The following is a 15,837-nucleotide window of genomic DNA, read 5'->3' as shown; positions in this document are numbered from 1 at the left end:
CAACTTTCAAGAGAGATAATTTATGTCCTTTATGGGGCTTTAGTTTTTTTTTAAAAAAATGGCAAGATAAGGAAAACTACATTTTTTGGCTTTGGCTTTTAGGACAAAAATTTCACTATTTTTGTTTGATTTTAACTTGACGAGCCATTTTTACAAGACATGTTTGGCAAAGCTTTTGATAAGATATAAGTGTGTTGATAAATGAAAACCCTGTCAAAAAAAATCTTAAAACGAACATTTTGTTTTCACAGGTTCATTGGTTTGACCCCGGAGTACCGGACCATGCACAGGGCAGGGCTAGGTCCCCTGGTTCGACCAAGCCCAACCGCAACCGTCGTACTCGTACCCCAGCCTCCCCAGCCTCCGGTACACCGGCGAGCGGCGGCACGAACTCGCATCACCAAACCTGCTGAAGTGCTGATCGCGCTTGAGCCCTGTTTTGGCCTCAGCTCCAGTCCCCACCTCCTGCCTCCTGGTCGGCGAACGCCCCCCCTCGAATTTCGCTGCTCTTCCACGGTTGCGTCTCCTCTGGTGTGGTCTGCGTAGGGCATGGCGGCCTGAGTACCGGGCAGGACACGGATGAAGGAGCGGAAGCCGGCAGCCTCCTCCCCCGCGCTGGTCCGGATCCTCGCCGTCTGCGCGTCCCAGGTGCCGTCTCCTCTCTCGGGGAACCCTCCCTGCTGTATATGGTTTAATTAGCGACGACTCGTGATTCGTTCTGCTAGGTGCTCCACCCGGGTGATGAGTGGAGTGCTAGCACCACTAATCTACTGGGGCTTATGGAGCGCCGACTAGTCGGTGCGGGCATGGATCGATTGACTTTGTGATTTGTCATTTGTGGCTGGCCGTTCGTTGCTCGTGCGGTCCGGTATTCCGGTGTTGGTAGATTTGCGGAGTTGCGTGGCTTTGGGTCTACTAGTCTGTTTGGTCCTGCTGCGAACTGCATTGTAGATTTACTGGATTTTCTACCCAAACTCCTAGAGTGCTCCTAGATGTTTGCTAGCTGTTCTTCGCCATAATACTAGTTTCCTTGTCATTCCTCTTCGGTGTTAGTTAAGCATCCAATTGTCCTTAAGTAAAGATGCCGGAGCCCAGTGCCAATCCAAGCACAACTGAGAGTAGCTGCAGGCATCAGTTATTTCTTATTGCAGTGGCCAATGGCCAGGTGTCTTATCTTGGGAATACAGCCTTATTTGTTATAGATATTTGTGCAATGTTAACCAATTAAGCGGCTCAATCTGAAAAATGTGAAGACTAGGAAAACATTCTAACTAACGCATGTCAGGCTTTTAAGCATTGAAGCATGTTACACTTCCATGTTTGAGTGACAGATACCTAAAATTTGTCACCTATGGCTGCATGCTTTTACGAAGAATACATGTTCCCGAAAAATCTAGTGCCACCTTGACTGGCCTTTGCTCTACTTATGTTGTGCTTGTTCTTGTTTGCTATCTACTGTAGGCAAAAGATTATGGAAGATGCATAGCAGCCAAGGTTCCTGAGATTGAACATCATATGTGTTCTAAGGAGTTTCTAGCACTCAGAGCATGCATGCAGACTGTGGTAATTTCTTGTGCCATAAACAAGTATATATAGGCTCGAATTCAATCTTAAAGCTAGGTGCATATACTTGTGTCTCCAATTTGTATGTAAGGGGCCATTATCCTTGGCACTGGACGGCCTCGAATCCTAAATTAATCTCCTGTTGTCTATGCCCTTTAGAAATGAAGGTATATACTTAAGAACACCATACTGTTGAGGTTTAGTTCACTTGCACGAATTGTTATCACTGCGACAGACGAAGTGGCTTGGCTTGGAGATATTGCTTCATTAGGAATTTGTCCAATTAAATCTTAGTGGTATAATAAAACAATTTATACACCAAGGTCAAACGGTTTTTAGTCTATATAGACCATATCTCATGTTCTCTAATCTGTCGCCTTTACCCTTCAGTGTTGTGGTTCATTGGTTGAGTACCTTTTTTAAAGATGAAACATGTATATTTATGTTATTCTCTGGAAAGTCTGAAATATTAATTGTTTCATTGTCTACTTGTCTTTAAACTATCAACTTTGTAATAGTGCTCTCTCTTCTGTCTTGAAAGGTTAAGAACAAGGCTTGAGGCTCCATATTTATAGGAAGTTTGATACTGGTCTCTTTTGGTAATTGCTGTGGATTTCAGGTGAGAGTCCGAGTCCTTACTTTTAAACCAAAAGAAAATACTTGTATTGTGGTGCTTTGTTATTATGTAATGTTAAAACTGCACCATGCTGATTGCAGGTCCCTTTCTATTTTCAGTCATTTTAATAAGTAGAACCTCAATTGCTTGGCTAAACAATCAGTAGAGCCTAAGCACACAAGAGACAAAAAAATGCTGGGCAATCAGATACAAGGGGGCTTGGGCACACCTGGGGCGCTGTCTCATGCTTATGTTCAGCATCCTCCGCTGCGATGTGACATACCAGACATTCGGGGTCTGTTCTATGATGATGCAAATAAGTTCCTTATAGCTCCAACTGCTGATCGGGTATATGAGCATTTAATCAGCTGATGATTTTCTATTTGTTTCGAGAAATATAGTTATTATTGCTAAAGTTAACCTGTCTAATTACTGCAGATATTGTACTGGAAAACAACACTATCTACTCCATCTGGACCTCCAAACTCTGATCCAGTTAATGAAGGACCTGTCTTGTCAGTTCGATATTCGCTGGATCATAAAGCGATTGGGATTCAACGATCCAGACATGAAATTGAGTTTAGAAATAGGGAAACAGGGGAGACTTGTAGCAAAAAGTGCAGAGCTGATTCAGAAACTATACTGGGCTTTTTCTGGACAGATTGCCCAACATGTGATGTTATACTTGTAAAAACAAGGTATGTGCAACTTGTTACAGCTACAACTTCAGGAACAGACATTGTCTAAAATTAATTCCATTGCCATATAGAAGGATCAAGGATGTAAGTATAAGCTGTTTATCATCAGTTAGACAAATAAGCCATTCTATTATTTATGTTCAAATTATATTATCAACTTTTTCCCTAAAATATATCATCAGCTTAAGTGTAATATAATGTCAAGTTCTTTCCTAATTTATTTCTACGTTAAAAGGAAGCAAGCATATTCTTAAGCTATTTATGCAGTAAGTTTCTGTTGCAGTGGTCTTGATCTTCTTGCCTATGAGCCTCAGTCCCATGCGTTTCACTTGGTGGAATCAAAGAAATTCAATGTGAGCTGGTATCTTTACACACATGAAAGTAGGCTGATTCTTCTTGCTTCTGGAATGCAATGCACGATGTTTACTGGCTATCAGGTAATGTCACCCGCTTGAGACAAAATCATTGAAACTCTTAAGTAAAGACTTCATTTTTCTGTTCCGGGACATGGCAAAACCCCAGTCACATGCTTGCTGATGCTGTAGCTATCCTGGCTATAAGGCAAATCCCCAGTTGAGAAAAATTTCAACTTCTATGTGAACAGATTGATATGTTCTTTCAGCAGGCCATTTTTCTTTCGGAGTAAATTTATATTGATTATTTGTATAGAACAACTTATAGATTGAAGGAAGCTAAGCTTTCGAGTCACTGTTAAGAATTTTGCTTGGGCTTGTACTCCCTCCTTTTCAAATTATAAGACGTTTTGGCTTTTCTAGATACATTGCTTTTACTATGTATCTAGACAATAGTGTATATCTAAGTGCATAGCAAAAGATATGTATCTAGAAAGGCCAAAACGTCTTATAATTTGGGAGGGAGTATGTTCTAGGTAAAATATAGGGTGAAAGCAAATGCATATGTGTGAATAAGGTTGTAGAATCTTGTCCCAAATTCATGAGACTAGAACATCAGGCGCCCTTTGGGCGCCCTACCTGGACTATTTGGTTAAATTTATATCAAATAAATATTTAGCCAAAATTAGATCCTTTTAGGTGCAAAAAAGTTCTTACACTGTCAAAGATAAATTAAAGCATGAACATCATCTTTAAAGTTTTTTGCATCAGGCAGCAACACTATGGATTTAAGTGGCAATATAGTTGTCACTGGAAGTCCAGAAACAACAAAAAATAAGTGCAAATATACTATATAACCAACCAAATCACATTAATTAACATGTTTGGGACTGTTGGGATGCACATTCAGCATGCCATCAACTACTACATTTGGTGATCCAGCGGCTTCCTTCTCCTGCAATCCTAAGCAGAACATTATTAGATGACTAAGTGTTGGACTCCTAAGCAGATGCACAGAAGTCCATAATAAAACAAACATATAAAATAGCCAGTTCTGATTTGCGCCCCTATTTTCTAACAACATTTCATAATCCATCTCTTGGAGGGAATGTATCTCTATTTTCAGACTATAATTGAAGACCACCAGTAGGAGGCTGTATAGTTTGCCATGTAGCTTCAAATTGCTCAAGCACTTCCTCAACAGGTCCCCAAAGGCCTTGGCTGGCCTAATGACATCTTGCATCACGGTGACGGCATCCTTCTTGACAACCTTGCCATGCCATCTAGCATCTGCAATGCCACGTCAGTGCTGCCAGTGGCATCATGGCAATAAATGAGTTGGGCAAAAAATAATAACGATAGCATACGAATCTACTCTGGCCAGATGTGCAATGTTTTCCTAAAACAAAAAACATAGCAAGAATCCACTACGTGTTTTATGTCTTAAAGCTAACAATGCTTGAAATTGATTTGTATTAGCAAAGCGAGTAGAATTAAAATGATGCTCACTTAACCACTTAAATTCAATGCCCATAACAGTGACGACGACAACAACTCTGTTTATTGTTGACCATACAAAGGATCAATGCAAGGCTAGGGAACAAAACTATAGGCTCTAGTGTTGCAGTTTGTAGCCAAAAGCATATGCAACAATTACATTGCTAGGGAAGACACATGAGATTGTTTTTCAGATGAAAGATTACCTAAAAATATAATGTTATCTTTTGAAAGTGCTCTCCTAAATTGTTTCAAAATTGATACATAGATACAACTCTGCAGCCAATAAACCGTGCCTATCATCTACATCTTAGACTTTCTTCCATTTTAGAAAGACACTACTTCGTTGTTAACCATCAATACAACTTGGAAAGCATAGTAAATTTTACTACTAAGTGGATGGCTATTCAATTTAGGAGCAGCAGGTACACCTAATATTAACACTCACCCTGTTGAATAAATGGCAACTCTGAAATTCAGTTAGCATGAGATGAATATATGACATACTACTGTAATAAAAACATTGCAATAAAAACCATTGATCCAATTTTGATCACTACAGACAATGATATTGAACAAGATCTAAAAGACCAAGAGGAATATTGCAATTAGAGTATCCAAACCTAATGTACCTTTGCATGCTAGTGTTCCTGTTATGATTTTTTTTTTTGATATTATAGCTTTGATATGAGGATCAATGCTACTGCCATGTATAGTGCTCCTCTCCTTTTTTCAAAGCATAACTCAGTTCAGTTTATTCTTTATCAATGTAGTGGTGATACATGCCCTTAAAGACAAAAATATTTGGTTCTTATTTAACATAGGAAAAGAACATAGTTCTAAAAACTAAAGCTGGTTCCTGATTCTGAGCAACCACATGAGGAGTAATAACAACATATTTCTAAACACCACCCCCTCACTTGCCATTTTGATCCTGATGGCGTGTCATGCCTCAGAGTTCAACCATCCAGATTGGCACAATCTATCACCTTCATCCTCTTGCATGCCAGTGATGAACATCCTGCAAAACAAACATGTGCATTTGCCTATCATTTTTACTCCAATCCTCCAATATACAAGGCAAGTGCAGCTCAGCAAGGGTGCTTACTCCACGGCACCTCAGCAGCATCCAGTCACCGTCCTCATACATCATAGTGTGCTCCCAGTCAGCGTCACCGTCCTTATACACCATGGCATGCTCTCACTCACACGAGCCCTGCATGAAACAAAAATAGAAAGCGTAATTCTTCTTAGTTTCCATCCTCCCCGCAGATTACATATGCAAGCGTTGTCAATCTGCATGGGTTTCTAATAGATCTCGAGCAGCACAGCAGCAAGCTTACCAGATATAGAGTTGGTGATGTCGCTCTCCACAGATCAAGGGAGGAGACCGGAGCTAGGGTGGTGGACGAGGCGAGGCAGCAAGGTGCGTAGGCTGGCGCCATGCCCTGCCTCCGTGCTGTGCACCTGTGTCTGCTCATCCGCTCAAGCGCTCGATTGTGCCTGCCCCCTTCGAGGACCACGACAAGGAAGGCTGAAGCTGGGGTTGGCTCCTTATCCAGATCTCGTGGGCGTCGAGATCCTCGTGAGCAAATGGCACCTCCAAGCAATTCGACATGGATGCATCGAAGGCTTGTCCTCTCCCCAGGCTGCCACCGTGCTTGAGCTCGTTGGTTGCACACAAGTCGCCTCCCAAGTTCCCAGATCTGGAGAGAGGTGGAATGAAAATACAAAGAAGTGAAAAAAAGGAGATGGGAAGGAGTGAGAACCGCGGAGAGGGAGGGACGAATCTACCTATCGTGTGCGGAAAAACGGCCGGGAAGGAGCGACGGCGGCGATCCAGGAGACGCGGGCGGACACGAGGGCATCGGCCGCTGGGGAAGATAGAGAGAAAGGAGAGTATAACGGACTGCGGGTTAATTTTCAAACAAATGGAGAGCTTTTCTGTTAAATTGCCAGAGGCTATGTGTCGCCACGGCACGAAGCCACGAGTCCCAGAATTCTCTAGTGCGTGTGAAGTCGAGTGGCTTTTAAATAACCCTGATGCACATTGACTCAATATACTATTTGCTCACTGTCCCTATTTTTTTAACTCAACCTTGTGCTGAGTTTTTTGTGCATACACAACTTTGAACCTGTCAAACATTTCGTACCACAATCATATTTGCAGCTGTGACTTGTTTTCTCGCTTTTCTTTTGAGTCCTGACATTTATTCAGATTGAATACATAATTGCAGCAAGAGTATTTCTCGAGTTCTCTTTATTCAAGTATTTAACATCTGAATAGAAACTTTGTTTTTGTTTTAGTTGTGTGCTGAGGTTTTAAACTTTACTTCCTTTCAGTTTTCTGCTGGTGGGATTGTCAAAATACCGAAGTTTGAGATGATGATGTCTAAAAGTGAAGCAAACAACAAGCCTGTTCTAGCTGCAGATGATGTTCACATTGTAACAGTGTATGCTCTCTCACTCTTGCTCATCTCTTTTGGACCAACATTTACACTGACTTTTTCTCAAACTTGACAGCTACGGTAGGATTTATTGCTTGCAGCTTGACAGAGTTAGTATGTCATTGAATCTATATCGCTTTTACCGTGATGCTGTTGTACAGCAGGTTTGAACTACAACTAATTTCCCTTCCTTTTTTAGAAGCAATGTTTGTCTCCTAACTCGTAACTTTTAATTCCAGTGTACTCTGCCGACATACTCAAGCAGAATTGCAGTTAGTGCCGTTGACAACATAATTATGGTTCACCAAATAGATGCAAAAGTAGTCATACTTTATGATGTGTCCCTGGATTCTTATGCCCCAGTTTCTGCGCCACTTCCACTACTAGTGAGAGGGCTGCCCATCAATAGTAGACAAGTATCTCAGACTGCAGATAGCCAGTCTAGTGCATATGGTGGAACCATCTATGGAGAAGGTTGGAACTTTCTCATTCCGGACCTCATCTGTGATGCTGAGAATGGGCTCTTATGGAAGCTCCATTTAGACCTGGAGGTAAGAAGTTACTAATTGTCATTTGTCAATCTTTTGTAGTATCACTCCTTTTTCATTGTGAATACATTTTTGCTTTAACATGCTTATCTTGAATTACAGGCTATTGCTGCTAGTAGCTCTGATGCTCCTTCAATTTTGGAATTCCTTCAGAGACGAAAGTCTGACCCAAGCATGGTAATTTTATTTTACTACTTTGCCGATAAGCAAATTGGGTGTTCAATTTTGCCAACTATCACCATTACGGTACCAATTCCTGTTAATTGTTATGAATCAGGTTAAGACTCTATGCCTTGCTATTGTTCGGACAATCATCCTGGAAAGGAGGTCAGTGCCCACAGTTGCTAAGGCAATGGATATTGTTCTTGATTCCTACACACGTTTGATGAAAATGGGAGGAGCTTTTCCTGGGGTTAGGCGGACACATGAGCAAAATCAGCAGTCAGGTAGTCAACCTAATGAGGGCTCCCATGTGGTTTCTCAGGAATCTAGTCCTGGAACAGCAGTTAGACCTGATGTGAACCCAGACCAGGCAAGTGGGGCTGTGAATGTATCTGTACAGTCAAATTCAGGGGTTGAGCATGCAATAGACAGTATATCTTCTGATTCTGCAGACAATAGATCTGATGTTGTCGACAAAAGACATCAAGCTGTAGGTGAAGCTAGCCGACCATTGTCTTCAGGCACATTGACTCAACATGGACAACATGCTGGAACCGTGGCAATTTCTCCAATTGAGATGTTCCAGTCTGTCTTTACACTTGTTGAAGATGAAATGATGGGTGACCCTGCATATCTTATTGCTGTCATCACGGAGTTTCTACGGAGGTAAATCTTGTTGATTTAATATCTTAAATTGTTGAGGAATGCCAATATTCCAGTTCATGATACATTTGCTGTTTATTCAACACTTTGTTTTCTGCATATATTTGCTGTTTATTTAGCATGCTGGGGTGTGCTGTTAGCAAAGAACAATGAATCTGGTCATATCACTGCCACAATTGGCATGTTGCTTCCATACAATGACCATTCACTCCATTTTATCAGGCCAACATGATGACAATGGGTGTTTCCTGTGAAATCATCTATAATTCATTTCTCTCTGTTATGGCGTATGATTTGGTTTTTGTGTAGTGGATGTTGTCTATCTGCTCTCAGGACAAAACAGGATGAGAATAAAAGATACTATGTTGTCTTATTTGCAGTGTATCAAAGTCTGGGCTCAAGGCTCCTCACAACCTTTATGTGATGATGGCAACACTACTAGCTCGTAGCAATCGTTATGCTGAAATAGCATTGTTTGTGTCAAACAAGGTCAGTTTATTGTTCTTACTCAATGCTTAATGAAGATTATGTTGTCCGCTAGGTACATTTTGTCAACCGCTATGCTGAAATAATTGTTTGCTAGGTTGTATATTTTGGATTGCGAGTGGTTCTGAAGTATAACGTAGCACTTAGCTTGTGCCTTGTAGTTTCCTAATGGTTCCAACCATTATTTAGAGTTAATTTGCATGTACGTTAAATTAGGGCAGTGTGTCAACTTGTCTTCTAATCCATTTCTATTGTCCAAATGAGGGTATTGCTTTGCCATGTCATAGTTTGCATTTGTCTTCTCCCCCTCAAATAACAAGTACATTTAGGATTTACCTGGATCCTGTAGAATCAGGCCTCTTTGCGTGTTTTCTGATTGAGCACTCTGGAATTGGATATGGCCAATCACACCTTGGCTATCAACCACTTCCTGCAGATTCTTGAACCGTGTAAAGAACTGGCAATGCAACTCATGGAGCTGGGTCTGCAGCACCCGCCAACAAGGAAGCTGGGCATGGACATGCTGAGGGAGCGAGGCCTGCATCACGACTACGTGACTGCGATGCTGCAAGAAGGGTACTACTTGGAGGCCTTGCGCTATGCCAGAAAATACAAGGTCCTTGGCTTTGCTTTGATTTGCTCTTTTCCCCTTTTCACCTTGCAATCAATACGTTTTGTTGCATCCGATCACTGACACTGACGCGAGGGTTGATTGGCCCAGGTGATCACCGTGCAGCCTGCCCTGTTCCTGGAGAAAGCCGTGGCGAAGAACAGCGCCCACAACCTGGCTGCAGTGCTGAGCTTCTTCTGCGAGTTCACTCCGAGCTTCAAGACCACATCGGACTTCGGCAGATACCGGCATATCCTGTCTGAAATGGTTTGAGCAGCTTTGTTTTGTGTAATCTTGTTGCCCCGAAATGCATTAGCACGTTCTCTGTAGCAAGCAACGTCGCCTCGGAGGATAGTTTTATTTGTAATTCTTTTGGTTGCTCTTGCAGAAATTAAAAAAACTAGTACTGTTGTATAAATAAAAAGCGTTTATTACCGAGGGAAAAAAAAAAGAGTCTTGTTTAAAGCTAAGCTGACCGCTTCGTGTTGTCGCTCGCCGACCGTGCAGTATCCATCTCGTCACTGGGTGATGCTCCTACTAGCCAACGACCGCTTTGGCCTTTGGTCTGGAACTCGAGCATCCCCCTGCTCTCAGGCCTTGTTTAGTTCGAAAAAGTTTTCAAAATTCTTGGTCACATTGAATATTTAGTTGTATGTATGGAGCATTAAATATATATAAAAATAAAAATTAATTACACAGTTTATCTATAATTTGTGAGATGAATTTTTTGAGTTTAGTCCGTGATTCGACAATGTTTATCAAATAAAAATAAAAGTGCTACAGTAGCTAAAAATTATTTTTTTCCTGAACTAAACAAGGCCTCAGTTATCTCCGGCCCTCTTTATTTGGAGGTGGCGTGCTCGTCGCCGGGCCTGTAACTTGCGCGAGGTACGGATATGGTGGGCAGCAGCATCGCCGCAGCTGTTGACGACGAATTGAAGCTGGACTCCGCGGCGGTGGTGAAGACCAATTTGGCAGTGAGACGCTGGCACTCCTTGACCGCTGTGGTTTGTGACAGCCACCCGTAAATTTGGAGGTTCATTTCCAACTTCTGTTGGAGCCGGATTTTAGTCTCACAAAAAAAATTGTCACACTTGTTTTCACCGAAGGTTTTGGATAATTAAATAGTGGTTGAAAAACAGACAATGCAATGCAAGCAGCAGACGCCACCGTCACCGCATGTTTCAACACCACCACATACAGAAAAACACAATTTACAAGCTGACATGGAAAGAGGAGAGGAGAGAAAGCTAAGCAGAGAAGAAGCCGTCGGCGGCGGCCAGCCCCATTGTCCCCGATGTCTCCGTCCCCGTCCCCGGCACCGGCACCGGCACGCCCACCCCAGCAGGTGCAGATGCCATCGCCCAAGCGCTCTGCTTCCTGGGATCGGAGCCGGAGGCGAAAGCGGAAGCAGGGCAGCAGGCAACACCACCACCGCCGGGCGGTTCTCGGCTCCTCCGCCTCAGTGCTGCTGCCCTCTTTGTCCCCCGCTCCAACTCCTCGACCACCAGCAGCGCTATGTCCGCCATTGCAACCTCACGACAACCTTCCTCTCCTCTGCTCTCAGTCTCAGGCTCCGGTGAGTCGCGAGTTGCCGTTGTGTTGGTCTTTTATTTATATCATATCACTGCTTACCTGCCACCGGCTGAGCTTGGATAAGCCTGCCACATGCGCGCGGACGGCGGATGGGACCCAAACGCCAGCCGCCGCTGAGTTAGATCTTTGACATCTGGCGGCGGGGCGAGCGCGACGTGTCATGCTATCCGTGGCCCTCTTTTTTAATCTGGCGCAAAGCTTCGTTACCATTTCATCAGTTTTTTTTTTCAAATACTATATTATTACTTATAGAAAGATTGTACGAAGTATGCGTGAAAATAGAAAAAAATGTAAAACTAATAAGCAGTCCGTCGATAAAAATTAGCATAATAGCATTTTGGTGCCTCGACAATTAGTCGAGGCTCAATTTTATCTTTAAATTTTTAAAAAAAGTTATTTTGATCTTCAAACTTTAGTTTTAGGCTCAGTCTTATCCTATAACTATGAAAGTAATTGTTTTAGTCCTTAAATTTTGTATTTTAGGCTCAATTTCATCACATAAATTATCAAAGTGCATTTAACTTTTTATTTTAAACTCAATTTTTTTTATTCAAAAATAAGACTTTATATTTTAAGTATAATTTCATCCATAAATTATCAAAATTATAGATCTGCTATTGTTTCAATATATTCATGTATTCTTGAAGAATAAATGCGGTTCGATGTAACTATAATTGCTCCCACAAATATCAATTTAGTTGGATATATATAAATGGTATAATTATAAGGTAACACTAAAAGTAACTTCTTGGAATTATCAATGGCCAGGAAAGAGTTTTCGGATAAATATTTTTTTCTATCTTCAAATACTGTGGTGTTAGAGCCATAGTTATTAGGACCGGACCGGAGATCGAACCGGCAAGGCTATCGGTTCACTGGTTCACTGGTCCAACCGTTTAGAACCGGTTGAACCGCCGGTCCAATTGTTTTGAACCGGTTAAATTGAACCGGTCACAAATACATTGAACCGGTATATATATATAATATAATTAATAGACTATAAATACAATAATTAGCAACATATACTTGATCACATAAATATTTCAAACCAGTGTAATCTAATAATATACATAACAAAAAATTAGCAACATATACCTGATCATATATACAAATTCCCACTAATCTAGCCACAAGTACGCAACAGTACTCCAAGGTATTGGTGCTCTAGGGTTGTTCTATCATATATATGTAAAACATGTCTATGAAACACATAATATATTGAGCACCTACAAAATTATGCGAAAATGACTAGACTAGTAATTCAAATATTCACTAATGCCTCATATGATAAAATAAAGTGCACCATTGCAAAGAGCTTGTTGAGATAATCAAAATAGATATATTATTTGTCTGATTTAGAGCTCATTTGAAAAAGTTATAAAATTTTGAAATTTAAAAGTCACTAAGAAGGTGACGTCAGAACTTTAAAAAAATGAGCGGAGGGTCACAGACTCACAGGCAGGAGCCACGCTACCACATTCAATTCCAAGATCAGTAGCCAGGTGGGCCCATCGGTGGCACTAGAAAGCCGCACTCACCGTAGATCTGGTCATCAAAAGCCGCGCTCACCGTGGATCTGGTCATCAAGCCAGTTTTATGGTCCAACTATGTAGTATTAATTGGTTCTATCAACAATAAAAAGTAAGCAGCCGGTATAATGGAGATCATATACTCTGTTTTGCTAGAGAAAAATTGTAGATAAAGACGTGGATCTGGTCATCAAGCCAGTTTTATGGTCCAACTATGTAGTATTAATTGGTTCTATTAACAATAAAAAGTAGGCGGTATAATGGAGATCATATACTCTGTTTTGCTAGAGAAAAATTATAGATAAAGATCAGAGGCCGCTTATGCATCCAATGGATAAGAAACATATGTCAAATTCAAACGCTCATGAATGTTATCTGAAATGTATATAATATACAATCTATCTGGAGAATCAATTCAAGGAAGAACAAAAATATATAATGGTTAAAGATAGGTACATTACTTAGCTCGCCTAATCTCATCATTTATCTGTATCAGTCTAATAGGTATATTTTCCAGTTTGATGTATGGAATCTTTTTTCGTTGATAAGGTAGACAGTTTTTTTTTTACTAAATTGTGATACTCCATTACCAATTCATTGTTCATCACCATATAAAGCATAATTGTATAGGGTCAATGTGATAGACTGATTCGACTTGTAGCGTGGAAGCTCGGAGAAGCCAATGGTGAGGACTGAAGAGTCTATGGTCCATCCGTACAAAATTGACATAGATGCCATTCACAAGCTATGATCCGGAAATATTGAGAGAGCAAAACTGGGACATGGGTGTCAGGCTCGACGGCTCTAGCATGTGCCCAATGCACATCTCCTACGTTCTAAGACGTGCCTCCCTGGACCGGTTAGATTGTTGACTTGTTTGTTATGGTGAATCTGAAGCCACCATTTTTGCTACTTGTGAGCACACTTTCCGTTGCTAATTAGAGTGAGCCGGAAGCACGATTCATATTGTAAGATCGAAATGAGCCTGTGGCAGACGATTCACCGTCATTTACCTAGTTTGTACTCGAGGACTCATATGGCTATTGGAAGTTTAAACTACAAAATAGAGCGTATTCTCAGAAGAGCAACCGCCTCTCCACCATTTTCCATACAATTGGTGCCCACAATGATGAGGAGATGGCGGCCGCAAACTCAGGCAGTGTTTATATTCAAAAACTTTTTGGAGGTGGGTATCGTAGCACTTTTGTTTATATTTGGTAATTATTATCTAACCATAGATTAATTAAGCTTAAAAGATTCGTCTAATAAATTACAAATAAATTATATAATTAATTATTTTTTAATCTATATTTAATGCTCTATGCATATGCTGTGATGGGAAATCTTGAAAAAGTTTTTAGATTTTGAGTATAACTAAACAAGGCCTCAAGGCTGTTTAGTTGGTGAAATTTTTTGCAAAATACTACTTTAGCACTTCGTTTGTAATTGATAATTATTATCTTATTATTAGATTTAAAAGATTCGTCTCGTATATAAATAATCATTATATATATATTTAATGACAGCAGGAGAAGCTAATTCGCAGTATGAGGATGAACTCTCTGGAATGGTACAGGACTATACGATCGTGAGTACTCGAAGTTTTGAAGGACGCGTGGCAGGTTAAGGAGCTGGAGACGTGGCACGATGAGAGGCCAAATTCAATGGTGCAAATTTCGTCTTTTAAAGATGTGCATCTGTGCATGCACTCCACTCCACCAACGAAGACAAACCACGCACGCTGCACAGCTGCCAACAAGACTACAGTACACGTGAATTACAGACCGGAGCGGTTCACGTAAAACCGGCCGGTTCACCGGTTCAATGAAAAACCGGACGGTTCAACCGGTTTATAGCGGTTCGATTACATGAACGATCTTTTAAGTGAACCGGAACGGTTTAGACTCTGGTTCGGTCTTTTACCGGTCCAACCGCCGGTCCGGTCCGGTTCAAATAACTATGGTTAGAGCTAATGATGCACAATAGTGCAGCGTTTCACGTGCAATGTAGAAAGTTGAGTTAAAAAATAAAAGTTTAAAGAACAAAATACACTTTAATAATTTTAAAATGAAATTGAGCTTAGAATACAAAGTTTGAGGACTAAAACGACCATCTCCATAGTTCTAGGATAAAACTAAATCTAAAAATATACTTTGAGGACTAAAAACAGTCGTTTTAAAAGTTCAGGGACGAAATCGAGCCTAAAGTAATAGTTGAGGGACTACCATAAAAAATTATAAGACGTTTTGACTTTCTAGATGTATGTTTGAGTCTTACAGCCAGCGAGATACATGAACCAAGATTGAGTACTGTAACATCCCAAAAATTCACATTCAAAAATCACTCGCATTAAAAATTATTTTCAAAATATATTTCAAAAACTATAAAATAATTTGAGCTCTATAGTATCTCCATCTAATGCATCCATATTTATTTTTTGCGCACAAATAACAGCAAGTACCAGCAAGCTTACATGCAAGAAAACATAGCAGTGCACCTACACGAATATATATCTCATGCATGCACGCAGGACGAGCATGCACCGTCCATTTGCATGCACCTGCATGCAAGGACACGGTGATTAGGCACCGTCCATTTGCATGCATCGTGCATGCAAATTAGGCACTGACCATGCGCTACAGTAGCATTTTTAATGGCAACGAGCTGAGCACTCTGGCCTATAAAAAGGCACTCTTGGTTGCTCACTCTCACCACCCGAGAAACACGTTCACTCACTCGCTCTCACTTCGCGTATACAGTATACGGCCATACGCACAAGCCGAGCTCGACTGTCGTCGCAAGACGAGGTGAGCAGCTCATGAGCATCTTCTTGCTCTTCTCTGTCTTTCTGTAGTATTTTCCTGTATTTTTCCTTGTATTTGTCTGTACCGATTCACTGCCAAGAACTCCACGAATAGAACCATGACATACAGAAGAGCTCTAATGACCCCTGCTAATTTCTCTCTAACCATGCATGTGTGGGCCATAAGCATTAACTCCAAATAGTACATGCATGCATGCAACATGCACTACCAGCCAAAATTCATCTCGTGAAGCATGTATTTCTTA

At 41.0% G+C, this 15,837-nt stretch overlaps 2 protein-coding genes across 5 annotated transcripts; one reads left to right on the top strand and one right to left on the bottom strand.

Annotated features, from left to right (window-relative positions):
• LOC8063055 (uncharacterized protein C18orf8) lies at positions 305–10,113 on the top strand. Of its 4 annotated transcripts, none has more exons than XM_021447948.1 (14): positions 305–648; positions 1,462–1,563; positions 2,105–2,182; positions 2,299–2,527; positions 2,618–2,877; positions 3,161–3,314; positions 7,071–7,180; positions 7,251–7,338; positions 7,414–7,725; positions 7,825–7,899; positions 8,000–8,550; positions 8,928–9,036; positions 9,470–9,649; positions 9,755–10,113. In XM_021447948.1, the coding sequence occupies exons 4-14, from the start codon at positions 2,372–2,374 to the stop codon at positions 9,914–9,916; spliced, it is 2,157 nt and encodes a 718-aa protein (XP_021303623.1). In that variant the 5' UTR covers positions 305–648; positions 1,462–1,563; positions 2,105–2,182; positions 2,299–2,371; the 3' UTR covers positions 9,917–10,113. The 4 variants fall into 4 exon arrangements, with proteins under 4 accessions (XP_021303623.1, XP_002467289.1, XP_021303630.1 ...); XM_002467244.2 differs by having other exon boundaries at positions 2,281–2,527; XM_021447955.1 differs by lacking the exon at positions 1,462–1,563.
• Positions 10,741–11,251, bottom strand: LOC110430356. The gene has a single exon (XM_021447958.1). The coding sequence runs from the start codon at positions 11,170–11,172 to the stop codon at positions 10,894–10,896; it is 279 nt and encodes a 92-aa protein (XP_021303633.1). The 5' UTR covers positions 11,173–11,251; the 3' UTR covers positions 10,741–10,893.

Source organism: Sorghum bicolor, chromosome 1 (genome assembly GCF_000003195.3).
Source record: "Sorghum bicolor cultivar BTx623 chromosome 1, Sorghum_bicolor_NCBIv3, whole genome shotgun sequence".
In the NCBI taxonomy this organism is placed as follows: domain Eukaryota; kingdom Viridiplantae; phylum Streptophyta; class Magnoliopsida; order Poales; family Poaceae; genus Sorghum; species Sorghum bicolor.
Note: the sequence above shows the minus strand (reverse complement) of the source record. Positions and strands in the feature narration are given on the sequence as shown.

Excerpts from the sequence above, each read along its gene's own strand:
- LOC8063055 (XM_021447955.1), top strand. The coding sequence starts at position 2,372 with ATGCTGGGCAATCAGATACAAGGGGGCTTGGGCACACCTGGGGCGCTG. Across the intron at positions 2,528-2,617 it reads TAGCTCCAACTGCTGATCGG|ATATTGTACTGGAAAACAAC; the intron begins GTATATGAGCAT and ends TAATTACTGCAG. Across the intron at positions 3,315-7,070 it reads CGATGTTTACTGGCTATCAG|TTTTCTGCTGGTGGGATTGT; the intron begins GTAATGTCACCC and ends ACTTCCTTTCAG.
- LOC110430356 (XM_021447958.1), bottom strand. The coding sequence starts at position 11,172 with ATGGCGGACATAGCGCTGCTGGTGGTCGAGGAGTTGGAGCGGGGGACA.